Source organism: Pygocentrus nattereri, chromosome 7 (assembly GCF_015220715.1).
Source record: "Pygocentrus nattereri isolate fPygNat1 chromosome 7, fPygNat1.pri, whole genome shotgun sequence".
Taxonomy (NCBI): domain Eukaryota; kingdom Metazoa; phylum Chordata; class Actinopteri; order Characiformes; family Serrasalmidae; genus Pygocentrus; species Pygocentrus nattereri.
This window is the reverse complement of record NC_051217.1, coordinates 34,184,190-34,199,377: the sequence shown is the minus strand read 5'-3', so window position 1 is coordinate 34,199,377 and position 15,188 is coordinate 34,184,190. Positions and strand designations below refer to the sequence as shown.

Genomic DNA, 15,188 nt, shown 5'->3' with positions numbered 1-15,188 from the left:
GTGTAATTCTGTTTAAATTGATGGTATATCAGATAATAAGTCTGCATAAGACAATGTAAAACACAATTCAAAATTTTACTTTAGCCACAAATCATTTGCAACTAAATAAAAAGATAAATAAAAAAAACTTGGACCAACTAAAATTTAAACCTAACATTTTCAAATTCTTTGTTTAGGTAACAAAGACCTAAAAGTTTAAGTTTCAATTTGCTTACAGTCTTAAATAATACAGCTGTTGATAGAATAACAGTCAATAGATTTCAGAAATAACTGTTAGCTGCAGTCCTACTGTTTATATAGTGTCTTTGAAGCAGCATCTCACAGAGCAGCTTTACAAAAATCTCAGCCTAGACCTAATGAGCACGCTCAGGGCAACAATGCAATGGAGTAAGTTAAAAACAAACACAAAACATTGAGAGAAGCCACACCATCCACTCCTGGGTGACTAACAATTCTTCCATGCTGGTTTTAAGAGTCTGATGAAATCAGGAAACAGCTAATTGAACCTCACTAGTGGTAGGAATATGATAGCAGCAGCACTGAGCTAGCAAACTCATAAGAAAGCTTAAGAGAAATCTCAGGTGGCTTAGAGATCTTGTCTGTGATATCCATTTCTGGAGGTGGGCAGAAATGAAAATGCGGGTGTGCACATCCTTTGTGTTGGCAAGAGATTCTACACAGACCAACAAGTCTTCATCAATACCACAGCCCATGAAGCTGAGAGGAGGCTTGTAATGACGTGGTTCCTAACTAACCACAGCTAAAATACACTGATCAGGCATAATTCACTAAATACACTGATCAGGCATATTATGACCTCCTCGCTCCTACGCTCATTGTCCATTTTATCAGCTCCACTTACTATATAGGAGCACTTTATAGTGCTACACTTACAGACTGCAGTCCGTCTGTTTCTCTATCAGTAGTCAGGACCCCCATGGACCCTCACAGAGCAGGTACTATTTGGGTGGTGGGTCATTCTCAGCACTGGTCTGAGTGGATCAGACACAGCAGTGCTACTGGAGTTTTTAAACATCTCACTGTCTCAGTGTCACTGTTGGACTGAGAATAGTCCACCAACCAAAAACGTCAGCCAACAGCGTCCAACCGCTGATGAAGGACTAGAGGATGGCCAACATAAACTGTGCAGCAGCAGTTGAGCTACCGTCTCTGACTTTACATCTACAACGTGGGCTGACAAGGTAGGAGAAACTAAGTGGACAGTTAGTGCACAGTGTTTGAAAACTCCAGTAGTCCTGCTGTGTCTGATCCACTCGTACCAGCACAACACACACTATCACACCACCACCATGTCAGTGTTACTGCAGTGCTGAGAATGATCCACCACCCAAATAGTACCAACTCTGTGAGGGTCCACGGGGGTCTACCCTGTAGAACAGGGTAAAAGGGGACTGACAAAGTATCAGAGAAACAGATGGACTACAGTCTGTAACTGTAGAACAATTAAGTGCACCTATATAGTAAGTGGAGCTGATAAAATGGACGATGAGTGTAGAAACAAGGAGTTGGTCATGATATTATGCCTGACTGGTGTGTATCTGCCGTCTGTGTTTACAAGTCTGGCTCGCCAATAAGAATGTGTTACATGAAACGCTACAATGTGTTTTCTCTTTCCCTCCAAAAAAGAGCTCTGTGGGCAGGAAATAGTGAAGCATACGCTCCCTGAAGACATGCCAATAAGGCTATTATGGCCATTGCTTCTGGGGAAACTGTAAGGAAAACTAACAATGTGTTTTCCACTAAGCATTGTGCCTCTGGCCCGGCGCTGAACGCTTCCTTGGCTTGTGCTGATGTTTTGGAGCGAAGCCAAGGGATTACCAGGGGAAGAAATGTGCTTTCTGCTCTCTCTCACCACTGAGCCGCAGCGCTAAGGGCACTCTCCCAGCTAATAGGGACAATCCCCGGGCCTGTTCTTAAGACCGCAGCCAAGCAACCGTGGGGCTGACCTCACTTCATCTTCCCTCGGAACCAGCCTAGCATGGCTTAAATTAAGCAGATACAAAGAGGCAGCCGTGAGCTAAATGTTTATGTTTAAAAAGGACTAATCTCCGGCACGCAGCGTGTGACTGGAGGTGCTGTGGATGATGCAGCAGAAAACAGCGGCAAGCGGCTTTTCGGTGAGCTAACACAAGACCATGTTTCTCTTTGATCATATCTTTACCGGCAGGTAAGATTTCACACTGAAAATGCATCTGATAATTGAAAAAGTAGAAGCTAAAAAAACCCAAAACATTTGTACAATTCAAAACGGGCCTGAGGTTATTTTCTCTTAAAACTGGCCGTACTGCTGTTCAAGCTTTCTCTTAGGAGCTAATTTAGAACATCCCGGCACATATCAGACTATGTAGCTGACTGGGCTGCATCTCGAAAGGTCCAAAACAAACAACTACTCACAGGCAAACTGCAGGAGGGCTTCTCGACTCAGGACAGCTCCAATGCTGTTTTCTGCTCTGCACTGGTACTTCCCAAAATCGATGGCTTCGCTGGCGTTGTTTATTATCAAGTTCCCGTCAATCAAACTGTAGCGGAAATCCGCCTCTACATCCACATCTGTTCCATTGATCAGCCAACTGAAAAACACAATGAGGTGTGATTCGTGAAAGAACACGTGGCACATTTGGAACCATTACTGGAAGCAAAACTGGTATGATACTAATAGAATATTGGAATAACAAATCATGCTTCTTTACTCTTCATTGATGCAAAACCAGTATTTCACAATGGAAACTGAATAGCTTGACAGAATGCATTAAAAGGCTTGATGGTGATATTGATCTAAATTACGAACCATGATTAAACCATATCATTGTGCGCCAGTTTGGTCAAACTTCAAGACAGGATCAATTAGCCTGAGCAGCCCCTTTATTCGTCCTATGCGGTTCATCCAGGAAAAAGCCAATAGATGAACTGATTGTGAACCTGAAGTGATCCCCAGTACATTAACATATCGCTGCTGTCAGAACAAAACCTTGTATCTCCAAAATGGTAACTTTACAGGAGAAGGAAAAAAGCTACTTTACTTTTAATGTAAGTAAATGGAACCAGATGTTTTTCCAAGTCACTTTGGGCCATTTATTCTGGTCCACTCATCATGAAATTTACAGCAGGTATTTTCAAATTATGTCAAAAACTGAAAAATGTTGAAAATGGAAATACGAGGTTTCGTTCCGCCAGCAACGATATAGCATTAATACACAATGGCTTCTTTTTCACTGAAGAGCCAAATGGTTCTGTGCTGGTGTAGTTATTGTTTCTTTTTCCATTCGCTGCCAAATTAGGTCCAGAAAATATAGAAGAAAAACTATAAAGGGCAATGGCTCAGTAGTGGATAACAGGCTAATATCAACACCCCACAAAACTCATTTGATTTGGCCTTCAATAAAAGTCACGTGACTTTGTGCTCTTGGATACGAGTCCTCATAGGCTATGTTTATACAGCAGGTAAAAGTGGCCCAAATCCGATCTTTTTCTTCATATGTGGCACCGATGTGTTCTGTGTGTCAGTGTGAACAGATAAAAACATTGAATCTGACATTTTCATTTTGTATTTGAGATGATACGTATCCAATGTGCTGCAAAGCAAATCAGTCTAAACAGCCAGAATGGAATTCATGTGACTTCTATGTCAATGCAACTCGATATTCACCATAATTTCACATTGCTGGGACCTCATCAAACATTTAGGCTGATGTTGTTGTGCAAAAATTAAAAGAGACTCATCCAAACTGGTCTGTGTTTAAAGAGATTTGGAAAGAAATGTCCAAACACAGCCAGAGCAGAACGAGGCTGCAGCATCAGAGAACAGTTAAAAAGTCTGAAAGCAAAGTTTAAAGAATCCGAGGACGCGAACCAAATAAGTGACTGCACCCTTTTTACATCTGAACACTTTCTGGATGATGAGCCCAGCTGTCAGTCAGTGAAGCTTCATGATGGCTCCTGTGATGCTGGTTAAGATGAAGCTGATCCTCTTGGAGCGACTTGCGTTCGTTGGCAGTCATGATTGTTTACCTCTGGATGAGCCGCGTGAAGCAGTGCGAAGCTCTGTTCTTTTGTGCATGTGGGTCAGTTTAGTGATCGGTTCAGACTGATGTCACATACAGATCACATTTAAAAGATAATGTGAAACAAACAAAATAATGTGCCAAACAAAAATAAGATTTGGGCCACTTATGCCTGCTGTGTGAACATAGCCTAAAATGTGTTCTTTGAGCACAATTTAATGGAACCAAACCTGCACCGTGGTGTGCATCACATTTAGTCTGCTAATAAAGCAAACCTGCACTTGACACAACATGACATACGTTTTACTCTACACCTGTATCATCAGAGCACCAGCAAGTCATTGAACCCATACTGTTGATTGTTGCACTGTTTAGATCTGTAGCCCACTAGTTAAACTACAGAGTGCTGCTAACTAGGAAAGCTGAGCTAGCTAGTATTAGCATAGCTAACAAACTACAGATCCAAACTACATTTGAATCATTTTGATCTAAATTTGTGCCAGCAAAGCTTCTGTTAGCCAGAATCAAACCTGCTCTGGGGTGAGCAGAACTTTAGCATGGTATACTTTAGCATGCTAAACCCTGAGTTGCAGCACTGATGAACATTTCTCTGTTGTTATTAGTTTGATGATTTGACATTTGTTAATCAATGGATTGAGATTTGTGTGCTAGCTGCTTTTATTTAATTGGTGACTGCAAGTGAACCGTATTGGACTGCTTCCTGTTTTGAAATACCGCAGGTTGAATTGGCACAAAACAAACATAAACACAGCATGAAGGCGTGGATAGTTACGCAATTAAGTCATTCAGCCTCCCATAAAACAAATTCATCATGTGAGGAGATCGGTGAAAATGCCTCAAATTTTTCTAGAATATATTTAATCAGGAACAATGCAGAAGAGTTTATTCATTTGGAAGCCCATTCCCTCCAGCTAGAAGTGAAAAATACTGTTATTACCCCTCATCTCTGCTTCTGACAGCAGCATGCCCAAATAACAGTTTATTTTCTTAAGATTTTGGCTGATTTTTAATGTCTTTTATAGAGGCTTGACTGATGATGTTCAAACATTGTCTTACTTTCTCTACATTTTAACTAGCTGTCAAAACAATGTCTCATTTTCTCGAGACTTTGACTGATTATGTTGAAATAAGTGGATTTTTTCCTTAAGATTTTGAGTCATTATGTTGAATTGATTTTGATTGATTTTGTTGAAATAATGTCGTATATCCAATGTTGTAAAGAACAAAGCACTGGTCTTTTTACATTGATCTTATTACTCCTCCATCATGAAACGTGTTAGATAATTAACATTCTACCCCGCCCCATCACCACCCCAAAAAATACCCCAAAACTCTGTAATATCCACTCCAAATCAGGCACCCACACTATTGTGGCCCTTTAACACAAGGCCTGGCCCATCTCTGGGATAAGTACCAATGATAGCATTTCATTTCAAAAGTTCCAACCCTTCACAGCATCACCGCAAACTTATCTGAAATGTCACCTCTGCAGAGGTGAATTAAAAACTAAGAATTAAGAAGTAAAGCTCAGAACTCAGATGAAATGCCATTTATTATCCATTATAATCATACTTATCCTTGTTAATGAAATTATTAGGCCTGTACCTGTAGGTGGGAGCAGGATTTCCTCTTGCTTCACAGCTCATCATGACTTTCTTATCCTCTGAGTCCAGGGCGAAGATGGCGTCATCAGGCTCCTGAATGAACACTGGCCCGAACTCTTCGCTTTCTGAAGACAAGAAAACAAAACAATGCAAAAAAAGCCCTCAAATTTCCTTCCCAAACTGAATGTTAACCAGCTCAATTTAAGCATAACCTATGCTAGAATGAGCACTGGCAGGACTACCATTCCTGCAACCATAGCAACAGCAAGACTGCACATATCTCAGAGTGCTGAAAGGCCATACAAAGTTCAGCAACCACCAGCCTCAACCATCCAACGTGTGATGTGTAGATAGTAACAGACAGAAAGGCACTTATAATGAAATATAGAAAGTCAATGGTGGGATGACCATCAGATCACGAACCCTGATTTACCAATAAAAAGCGGCACTATAACAAGCCCAGTTACCAACACTGCTGCATTTAATGACTGTGCTTCTCCTCTTTGTTCCATAATGTCTGACATTTGATTGATCATGCTGCTTTATAAGTCCAAGTCTAATGGCATTACTCATTATTCATTACTCAGACTTTATACGGTTGGTAATAAAGCTGTGATACTGATTGTCAGGTCTGTTAAAGTCAACCTGAAATCAAAACAGGCTGAAGTTTGGGCTCCCTGGTCAAATTACATGTTTTGTGATTTTGTGGGTGAAAATAAGTAACAGACAACTATAGTTTATCTGCTTGAATTTCAAATATTGGGGAAAAAACAAAGCACAAAATGTGGCCTCTGCAAAAGTTTTACATTTTTTATGGTTTATTTTTATAACATACAATTTCTTCCAATATGCTAAACTGATAAAATCTGCATAAAATGGCATATTTAAGTATGTTCCCAGTTTGGGGATGTGCTATCTTTATTTTCACTGAGACAATAAAGGTTGAACATTTTTTAATGATCTTTATCATGTTGCAAAAAAAAAGACAAAATTCTTGGTTTCTCATTATTTTTTAATGAGTGTAGTGAATGCTGCATGCTTTGAAAACATCTGAGTTTAGAATGCATCACCATGCACCAGTGGGTGGAGAAAAATATTAACCAATAATATCACATTTCACCTCATCCTCCATCCATCCCACCCCCTTTCCAATCATCAACAGAAATCAGTGTGAAACACAAGGCCTGTGGCCCAAGTCAGGCCTGAAACACAGTCCTAATTAACCCGTTTCACCCTGAAATGCACTACAATCCCCAGCATGCACTTCAACAAAGTGTGCGTTCTGACTCCTAAAACCAATCTACAGGCCAGCAGTTTAAATAAATAAATAAATAAATAAATGAATAAATAAATACATAAATAAATGCCTGGTGTCTAGTTACAGTAAATACAAGTAACTACCTAAAACAATTTATTTAATGTAATAAGTATTCAGTGCCTATTTTGCTGTTGCAGTTTTGGCATATTTTGAATAAACAATGACCTACTGGGCTCATGACAAAATGTTGTACACACATTACTCTTATTGTTTAGTATATTTTATCTCTACTTAATATAAGTAAATAGTGTATGGCAATACTTTCCTCCTGTTCATTTTGTCCTTGTTTTGATCTTTACTGTACTTTGTACTGCTGCGATAGACAGTCTGTCTGTCTGTCTATCTTAAGTAAAAATGAAATAAAACCACGACTGTCTCACGGATTTGCTGACATTTTTTAATATGGCCATTTTAGTGGTTGAGTTTGACACTCTTCCTTTAAAGCAACCTGGCCAAGAAAAAAATCTAATTCACCCAGTTTTCCTGCTGGCCCAAATATAGTCGATCAGCCAAGACATGTTTGATGTCCGAACTTTTGCACTGGAGCAACAAAGCTAGTACTAAAAGCTGTTAGCCACAAGATTTGCGTTGCATTGCCTCAAACTATGAGTTGTTAAGTAATTCAACTAGAATCTTATTTGGTTTTTGACACCGCATCTACAAAACGTGACAACAGAAGGTGATATGTTGAAGCCTGAATTTTGTCTCCACTCTTGGGCCAAACCGAACCTTTTACTCCCAGCCATCGAGAAGAGGGCAGGCACTGCTGGACCCGGAGATGTACTCTAGCCTTTCCCTGCCCAGCACTGCAACTAACAAAGACACTTCCAGACCAAGCCTGACTGACCAATTCTTATAGTCACCCTTTCGGATAATACAATAAATTGTTCCCTCTGGGGTTTTCACTTCTCTCGTGTGTTCATGTGCTTTATGTTTAGTCCTCACAAGGCAGTTGCCTCACACTAACAACAGGGACCAAGAGCGTCACATGGAACCTTTGTGTTTGTACCACTTTTATTCTAGGACAGCGTGACAAAAGAATGCTGAGCAGTTGTATTGGACGAACACAGCAGAGCGTCTCCGCTCGGCAGTCTGCTGGCTCTTCAGCTCGGCAGCCCTGCAGATGAACTCAATAACGTTTCTCTGCAGGTCACCAAGAGTTGTTCCAATTAGAAGTCTTCTGAGGATCCTCCATGGTGGAGTTTGCTGAGTTTACACTGAACGATGCGATTGTTTAATGAATACATGAGTATGAGCGCTTCTCCCCAGATGCAGTTAAGTTGCTGATAATCTTACTGAAATATTAAATTACGTTCAGGCGCCATTTTAGCGGAAATATAATTTGAATTATGTCTAGTCCGTCCATACTGCACTTCACCGCACATTCCAGAATCTTTCTCAATATCTCACACTACAGCAGTTTGCTGAGGTTTTTGGAGACACCGTCAACTTCTTCCCAACTTCTGCATTTCTGCTCAGTGTTTGTCAAACTAGAGTCGCATTTCATTAGTTACATTTACCTTGTGTCTACACTCATTGGTCATTTGATGGTAGGTTCACATGCAGGGGGACTTTGTAGTTTACAAATACTGACTGTAGCTGTACAGTTTGTTAGCCACCAGTCCACCCCAATGTTAGTGTGTGTTATGCTGGTATGTGTGCATCAGTCACAGCAGTGTTGCTGCGGTTTTAAACACTTCAGCGCCTCTGTTGAGAGTGGTCCACCTACCAAAAACACCCAGTCAACAGTGGTCCGGAGGTCAGAAACTAATCACTGATGAAAGGTTAAGGATACCAAATGCAAACAGCGCTTGGAAAAATTGAGTTTATAATCTCTGACTGTACGCTTACAGTACAGTGCAAAAGTCACAGACCAGCCCACTATAATCACAGTGTACACCTTCCCAACCCTAACCCAACAACTGTGACCCTACCTCGCCATGATATCCACAAAGACAGTGTACTTTCATTTTTAAATTGCATTTCATCATTTATATTCACTATCGTGACATATTTTGTGTATTGTGATATCATATTTTTCCCCATTTCGCTCACCTGTATGTTCATTATTCACCCTGCACATGCCATTAGCCCCAGGCAGTCTACATTTATTTTATATGAGCTAAATTAGAAATGACCATGCATTTCTCTCTCTCACTCTCTCAGTGGCCCTCACTCTCTCCTGGTCATCCTGCTGGCCACTCCATTCCTGCCTATATGGTAGGTGTCTCTGTTAAAATGGCCAACAAATATAGGTACAAGCTGGGTGTATACAATAAACTCCAACTCAACTCCAACAGAAAATTATCCAGGAATTATCATTATGCTGTGAAGAGACCACATTTAGCATTCAGCATCTGAATGGTGCGCTTCATCGTGGATCATGGAAGTAACAACTGAATTTAGCAGAGGTGCAGCAAAGATTTTCATAAAAGAAAGACAGAGAGAGAGAGAGAGAGAGAGAGAGAGAGAGAGAGAGAGAGAGAGAGAGAGAGAGAGAGAGAGAGAGAGAGAGAGAGCAGAGAGAGAGAGAGAGAGCAGAGAGAGAGAGACACAGAGAGAGAGAGAGAGCAGAGAGAGAGAGAGAGAGCAGAGAGAGAGAGACACAGAGAGAGAGAGAGAGAGAGAGAGAGAGAGAGAGAGAGAGAGAGCAGAGACAGCAGAGAGAGAGACACACACAGAGAGAGAGCAGAGAGAGAGAGAGAGCAGAGAGAGAGAGACACAGAGACAGAGAGAGACAAAGACAGACACAGACACAGAGACAGAGAGAGACAAAGACAGAGACAAAGAGGTGAGAGAGAGAGACAGAGAGCAGAGAGAGACAGAGAGCAGAGAGAGAGACAGAGAGACTGAGAGAGCGGTGAGAGAGAGTGAGAGAGAGCAGAGAAAGAGAGAGAGAGAGAGAGAGAGACAGAGAGAGAGAGAGAGAGAGAGAGAGAGCAGAGAGAGAGCAGAGAGAGAGACAGAGAGCAGAGAGAGACAGAGAGCAGAGAGAGAGACAGAGAGACAGAGAGAGACAAAGACTGAGAGAGCGGTGAGAGAGCGTGAGAGAGAGCAGAGAAAGAGAGAGAGACCAAGACAGAGAGAGACAAAGACAGAGAGAGAGAGGGGGGAGGGAGAGAGTCAGAGACAGAAAGAGACAGACAGAGACACAGAGAAAGAGACAGAGAGAGAGAAAGAGAGAGAGACAGAGACAGAGACGAAGACAGAGAGAGGTGAGAGAGAGAGAGAGAGAGAGGGAGAGAGAGCGAGAGAGCAGAGAGAGAGAGAGAAACAGAGAGAGCAGAGAGAGAGAGAGAGACAGACAGAGCATAGAGAGAGAGAGAGAGAGAGAGAGAGAGAGGGAGAAGGAGAGAGAGAGAGAGAGAGAGAGGGAGAAGGAGAGAGAGAGAGAGAGAGAGAGAGAGAGGGAGAGAGAGAGAGAGAGAGAGAGAGAGAGAGGGAGAAGGAGAGAGAGAGAGAGAGAGAGAGGGAGAGAGAGAGAGAGAGAGAGAGAGGGAGAAGGAGAGAGAGAGAGAGAGAGAGAGAGAGAGAGAGAGAGAGAGGGAGAAGGAGAGAGAGAGAGAGAGAGAGAGAGAGAGAGAGGGAGAAGGAGAGAGAGAGAGAGAGAGAGAGAGAGAGGGAGAAGGAGAGAGAGAGAGAGAGATAGAGAGAGGGAGAGAGAGATGGGCCCATGGGCCCAGTGCATGTGCGTATCCTGACCATTTGCTGTGGCTCTCGGAGTTCGATATCTAAAGTCTCTCTGTATTATTTATGCTCTGCGCTGCATGCATAATGAATCCCCCAGTGCAGCGGCTGCTTCATGCTTGTTTCCGGCTCTGCTCTTCACTCTACTGTACAGCTGTCATCACAATGACCTCCTCTACCACAGCTTGAGTGGCTGGATGATGCTTACAGGACCTTTAAATAACATGTCTTTCAGAGTCTGGCCAAGAAAGCACTGTGCAGCACTGCCATTAAAAAGAGAGGAGTAAAGCCAAATAACAGGGAGGTTTACTGTAGCTTCACAGGAATTTTTAAAACAGAACAGAATGATGCACATGAACAGAGCTGGAGAGGATCCTGAACTGACTGAGAAAGCAGCACAGCATCAAGCATGGAGCTATAATTAAATGAACAGCGGTGATGAAATCTGTGAACCAAGAAGCCAAAGATTTCTGTATTAATTCCAGTCAAGGACACACTGATCAATTCTAAAATCTGAGAATCTGTAAGAGTTAAGGACTGAATATATACTGTTAATCACAAGCATGTGTGAATATTTGGTCTGACGAGTGCAACGTCGGAAAAAAGGTTCTGTCCTGTACATGTTTGGTTTATTAAGGTACAAACAGTGTACATGTTTCCTCAAAAGCACAACAGTGGCTTTAAGGTCCAGTTGTGATATTTCACACATATTTTATAAGCTAATGTTTACAAATAGAAAAAATACTCAAATAAAAAGCCAACAGTTCAGACAAGATGTGGAGTCAATGTAAGTTTAAGAATTACAACGGTATATGATACAATTATGTTCCCTAAATAAAGGTACTGAAGATTTAGCTTTCCACCGCAGGGACAGTTTAGTGTCTTGTTTGCTTCTGACCATGTTTAATTGTTACATATATATATATATATATATATATATGTATGCGGTTACAGTTGTAATAGTCATACTGTATATTTAATGGCTTGTAAATCAATACTAAAAACAAAAACAAAGAATATTATGAACAGAATAATACTACAGTGGTATTTACAGTGGTAGTTTTACTCCATTGTTTGTGACTAAATCACACTGATCTCCCTGCATCAGTGGTTTAGTAATAATACTTTGATCATTTAAAATGTGACTGTATGATAAATATTAAAACCACAACTATCTTATCACTGCTGTTGGAAGAAAACCTGGTATTTCCATTCTTGTAGTTTTTGAGTTTTTGACATAATTTAAAAATGTCTGTTGTCATTTACATTGTGTGTAAATTTCATGATGAATGGACCAAAATAAATGGCCCAAAATGACTTGTAAAAAAAGTCTGGTTCCATTGACTTACATTAAATGTAGAGCATTTTTCCCTCTCCTGTAAAGTTTCTATTTTGGAGATACAAGGTTTACTTCCAACAACAGTGACATACTTTACAGAAACAGAATACTCAAGTAATGATTTCATTACTGAATACTGAGGACTCAAGTATCCATGTACACCTCTAGTGCTTATGATTATGGTTATGGTTGATATATACATACACATACACTGCATTTCCAAAGGTATGTGCTCGTCTGCTTGCACACGCATATGAACTTGAGTGATGTCCCATTCTTAATCCATATGGTTTAATATGATGTCAGTCCACCCTTTGTAGCTATAACAGCTTCAACTCTTCTGGGAAGGCTTTTCAGAAGGTTTAGGAGTGTGTTTACGGGAATTTTTGACCATTCTTCCAGATCACATTTGTGAAGTCAGACACGGATGTTGGACAAGAACGCCTGGCTCACAGTCTCCGCTCTAATTCAATACAAAAAGGTGTTCTATCGGGTTGAGGTCAGGACTCTGTGCAGGCCAGTCAAGTTCCTCCACACCAGAATCGCTCATCCATGTCTTTATGGACCTTGCTTTGTGCTCTGGTGCGCAGTCATGTTGGAACAGGAAGGGACCGTCCCCAAACTATTCCTACAAAGTTGTGAGCGTGAAATTGTCCAAAATCTCTTGGTCTGCTGAAGCATTAAGAGTTCCTTTCACGGGAACTAAAGGGCCGAGCCCAACTTCTGAAATACACTTAGCACAATGCAGTCGGACAAGTACCGTTCTTCTGGCAACTGCCAGACCCAGAGTCATCTATTGGATTGCCAGATGGAGAAGAGTGATTCGTCACTCCAGAGAACACATCTCCACTGCTCTAGAGTCCAGTGATTGGAACACCTGAACTCAATGATTTGAATGGGAGTGAATACTTTTGGAAATATAGTGTATAACATTTGCTACTGGGCAGCACAATAAACATACACCAACACACGTCTTCTGAGACGGTGAAACAAAGAGACGAGGGTCTGCGACATTTACAGCTGGAGATCCAGAAGGAGAGACGTAGGAGGAGCATTAAGGTCATTAATTGCTGAACAGAACTTGATCATTTTTTTCAATTAGCAGCTCTGTTAAGTAAGCCAAGCTACACAGAATGAGGCTTTGGGTGAGCCCCCAGTCCAAACACTTCCACATAATGCGTGCCTTTGACCGCCTCTTCACTAACCCATGTTCTGACAGATTAAAAACCACATACACACACACATGCACACAAACACTCCTACGCACCCATATGCTCAGTGACTTCTCCACACCCTCAGTCACAATTCACACTCATTCTCTGTGAATTATTTACACCTATCTGTAGCTCCGAGCCTTTTTCATGTAATCCTCAGCCGTGTTCAAAAGAACATCACAGACTTGGACACTGAGAGGTTTCTTTTTTAACCTGTATGAGTCTCTACTATCGCCAACAATGACAAAAAACAAAACACATAGTGTAATTTGATCTGAATTTGATCTGATTTGCAGCTGAAATAATGCAGAGAGATTTTCTCTCAAAAGTGTAAATTCTGAACTTTTGAATGTCAATGTTACTGTTTGCTTTGGTCTTGTTTGACAAATATATACACCAATCAGGCAAAACATTATGATCACCTCCTGCCCACAGGACACTGTTGTCTGGATGTTTTTGATTGGTGGACTATTCTCAGTCCAGCAGTGACACTGAGGTGTTTAAAAACTCCAGCAGCACTGCTCTGTCTGAACCCCTTGTACTAACACAACAAAACCATGTCAGTGCTACTACAGTGCTGAGTATGATCCACCATATGTTTGTGAATTGTTGTTACAGTGGAGGCTTGACTTGCTATACAGTGGAGGCTTGACTTTGTTATTGTTATATATAGGCTTGACTTTTGTTAGATTGTTGCTTATTGATTTATTTATGCATAGGTCTCCAGCGACTGCTGTCCAGCGTAAATGCAATCATACAGTGTGCATGCAGCTGGGCTTCAACTTGCACTACTATGGATGGTTACTAGGAAAATGTGTTAACTGTGTCACAAAAACAAGTGGCATTAATGTATTCCATTATCACATTATTAAGGCACTAATAGCCCTAATGAATTCATTTGAATATTAAAACAAATCAAAAATAACAACACTGCTTCAAAGAGTTAAGAGCATACAGCACCACAGGAAGATCAGCGAAGCAAAATTACAATATGCATGCTTCCATATATATAACTTTCATAGCTCATACACACAGATGCACTCCAGACGTGAAGGCTGCGTTGTGTCCATAAGACATTAATCCCTCTCTTGGCTTGGCAAGGTATTGTTCTTGGCTTCTGCGGCTTGTGATTCTTTGCCACGCACACTGCTTTGCCAAAAACCTGCTTGACTGTGATATCTTCTTCTCACATTCTGGATACAAAAACAGCTCCATGTTGGGAGTTGAATAATTGGGCAGTAGTAGGTCTTTGTGCGTATTGTACAGAGAGCATGAATACATACTGCAACAAGCTTGCCTTGCTTTATTATTTTCAAGAACATAAACGGCCCACAGGTACTTTGTGGTCCTACAATACAGCTCCAGTATTGTATGATAAAAAGCAAATTAAGCCTAGAATAACATATGTAGCAATAAGCAGCATCCCACTGTCTCAAAATAACATAAAATACATCTGATACTGAATCACAGAACGGCTGTACGGATTATCAAGTCCCTGGTATTTAAGGCTATAACAGAAACTCCTACTCCTCACCAGTTAAAATAGTGGTTCAGCCAAAAGTCAGAACAACCTTCATTCATTTATTTTTTTAGTCCGAATGGCTAGGCTACATATACCCACATTCTAAGCCACTTATCCTTCTGGATCTGGGGGGTTTTGGAGCCAATCCCAGCTGTCATTGCGCGAAGGGCAGGATACACCCAAGACAGGTCTCAAGTCCATCGCAGGCCAGACACACACACACATTCACATTCACTCCCAGGGGCAATTTAGCATCTCCAGTTAGCCTGACTGCTTGTATTTGGACTGTGGGTGGAAACCCACACTGACACAGGGAGCACATGCAAACTCCAAAACCCAGGCCTTCCTTGCTGTTGTCTTCTCCAGGTCTTGTATGCCTGTTAGTCCCATTTTCTGTTTTATTTAAAAATTTCTGTTTTAGAAACTGTTTTTTTTCACTTATTATCCTTTGACTTTCCCTT

The 15,188-nt window shown here is 41.2% G+C and overlaps 1 protein-coding gene across 3 annotated transcripts in view; it reads right to left on the bottom strand.

The window, feature by feature from the left end:
* Positions 1–15,188, bottom strand: part of cntn5 (contactin 5) — a 356,151-nt gene that overhangs the window by 173,915 nt on the left and 167,048 nt on the right. For all 3 annotated transcript variants that reach the window (XM_017701954.2, XM_017701955.2, XM_037540216.1), the window contains 2 exons: positions 5,649–5,772; positions 2,416–2,591 (listed from right to left, as the gene is read on the bottom strand). In XM_017701954.2, coding sequence (XP_017557443.1) covers positions 2,416–2,591; positions 5,649–5,772 — 300 coding nt within the window. The remainder of the gene's footprint in view (positions 1–2,415; positions 2,592–5,648; positions 5,773–15,188) is intronic.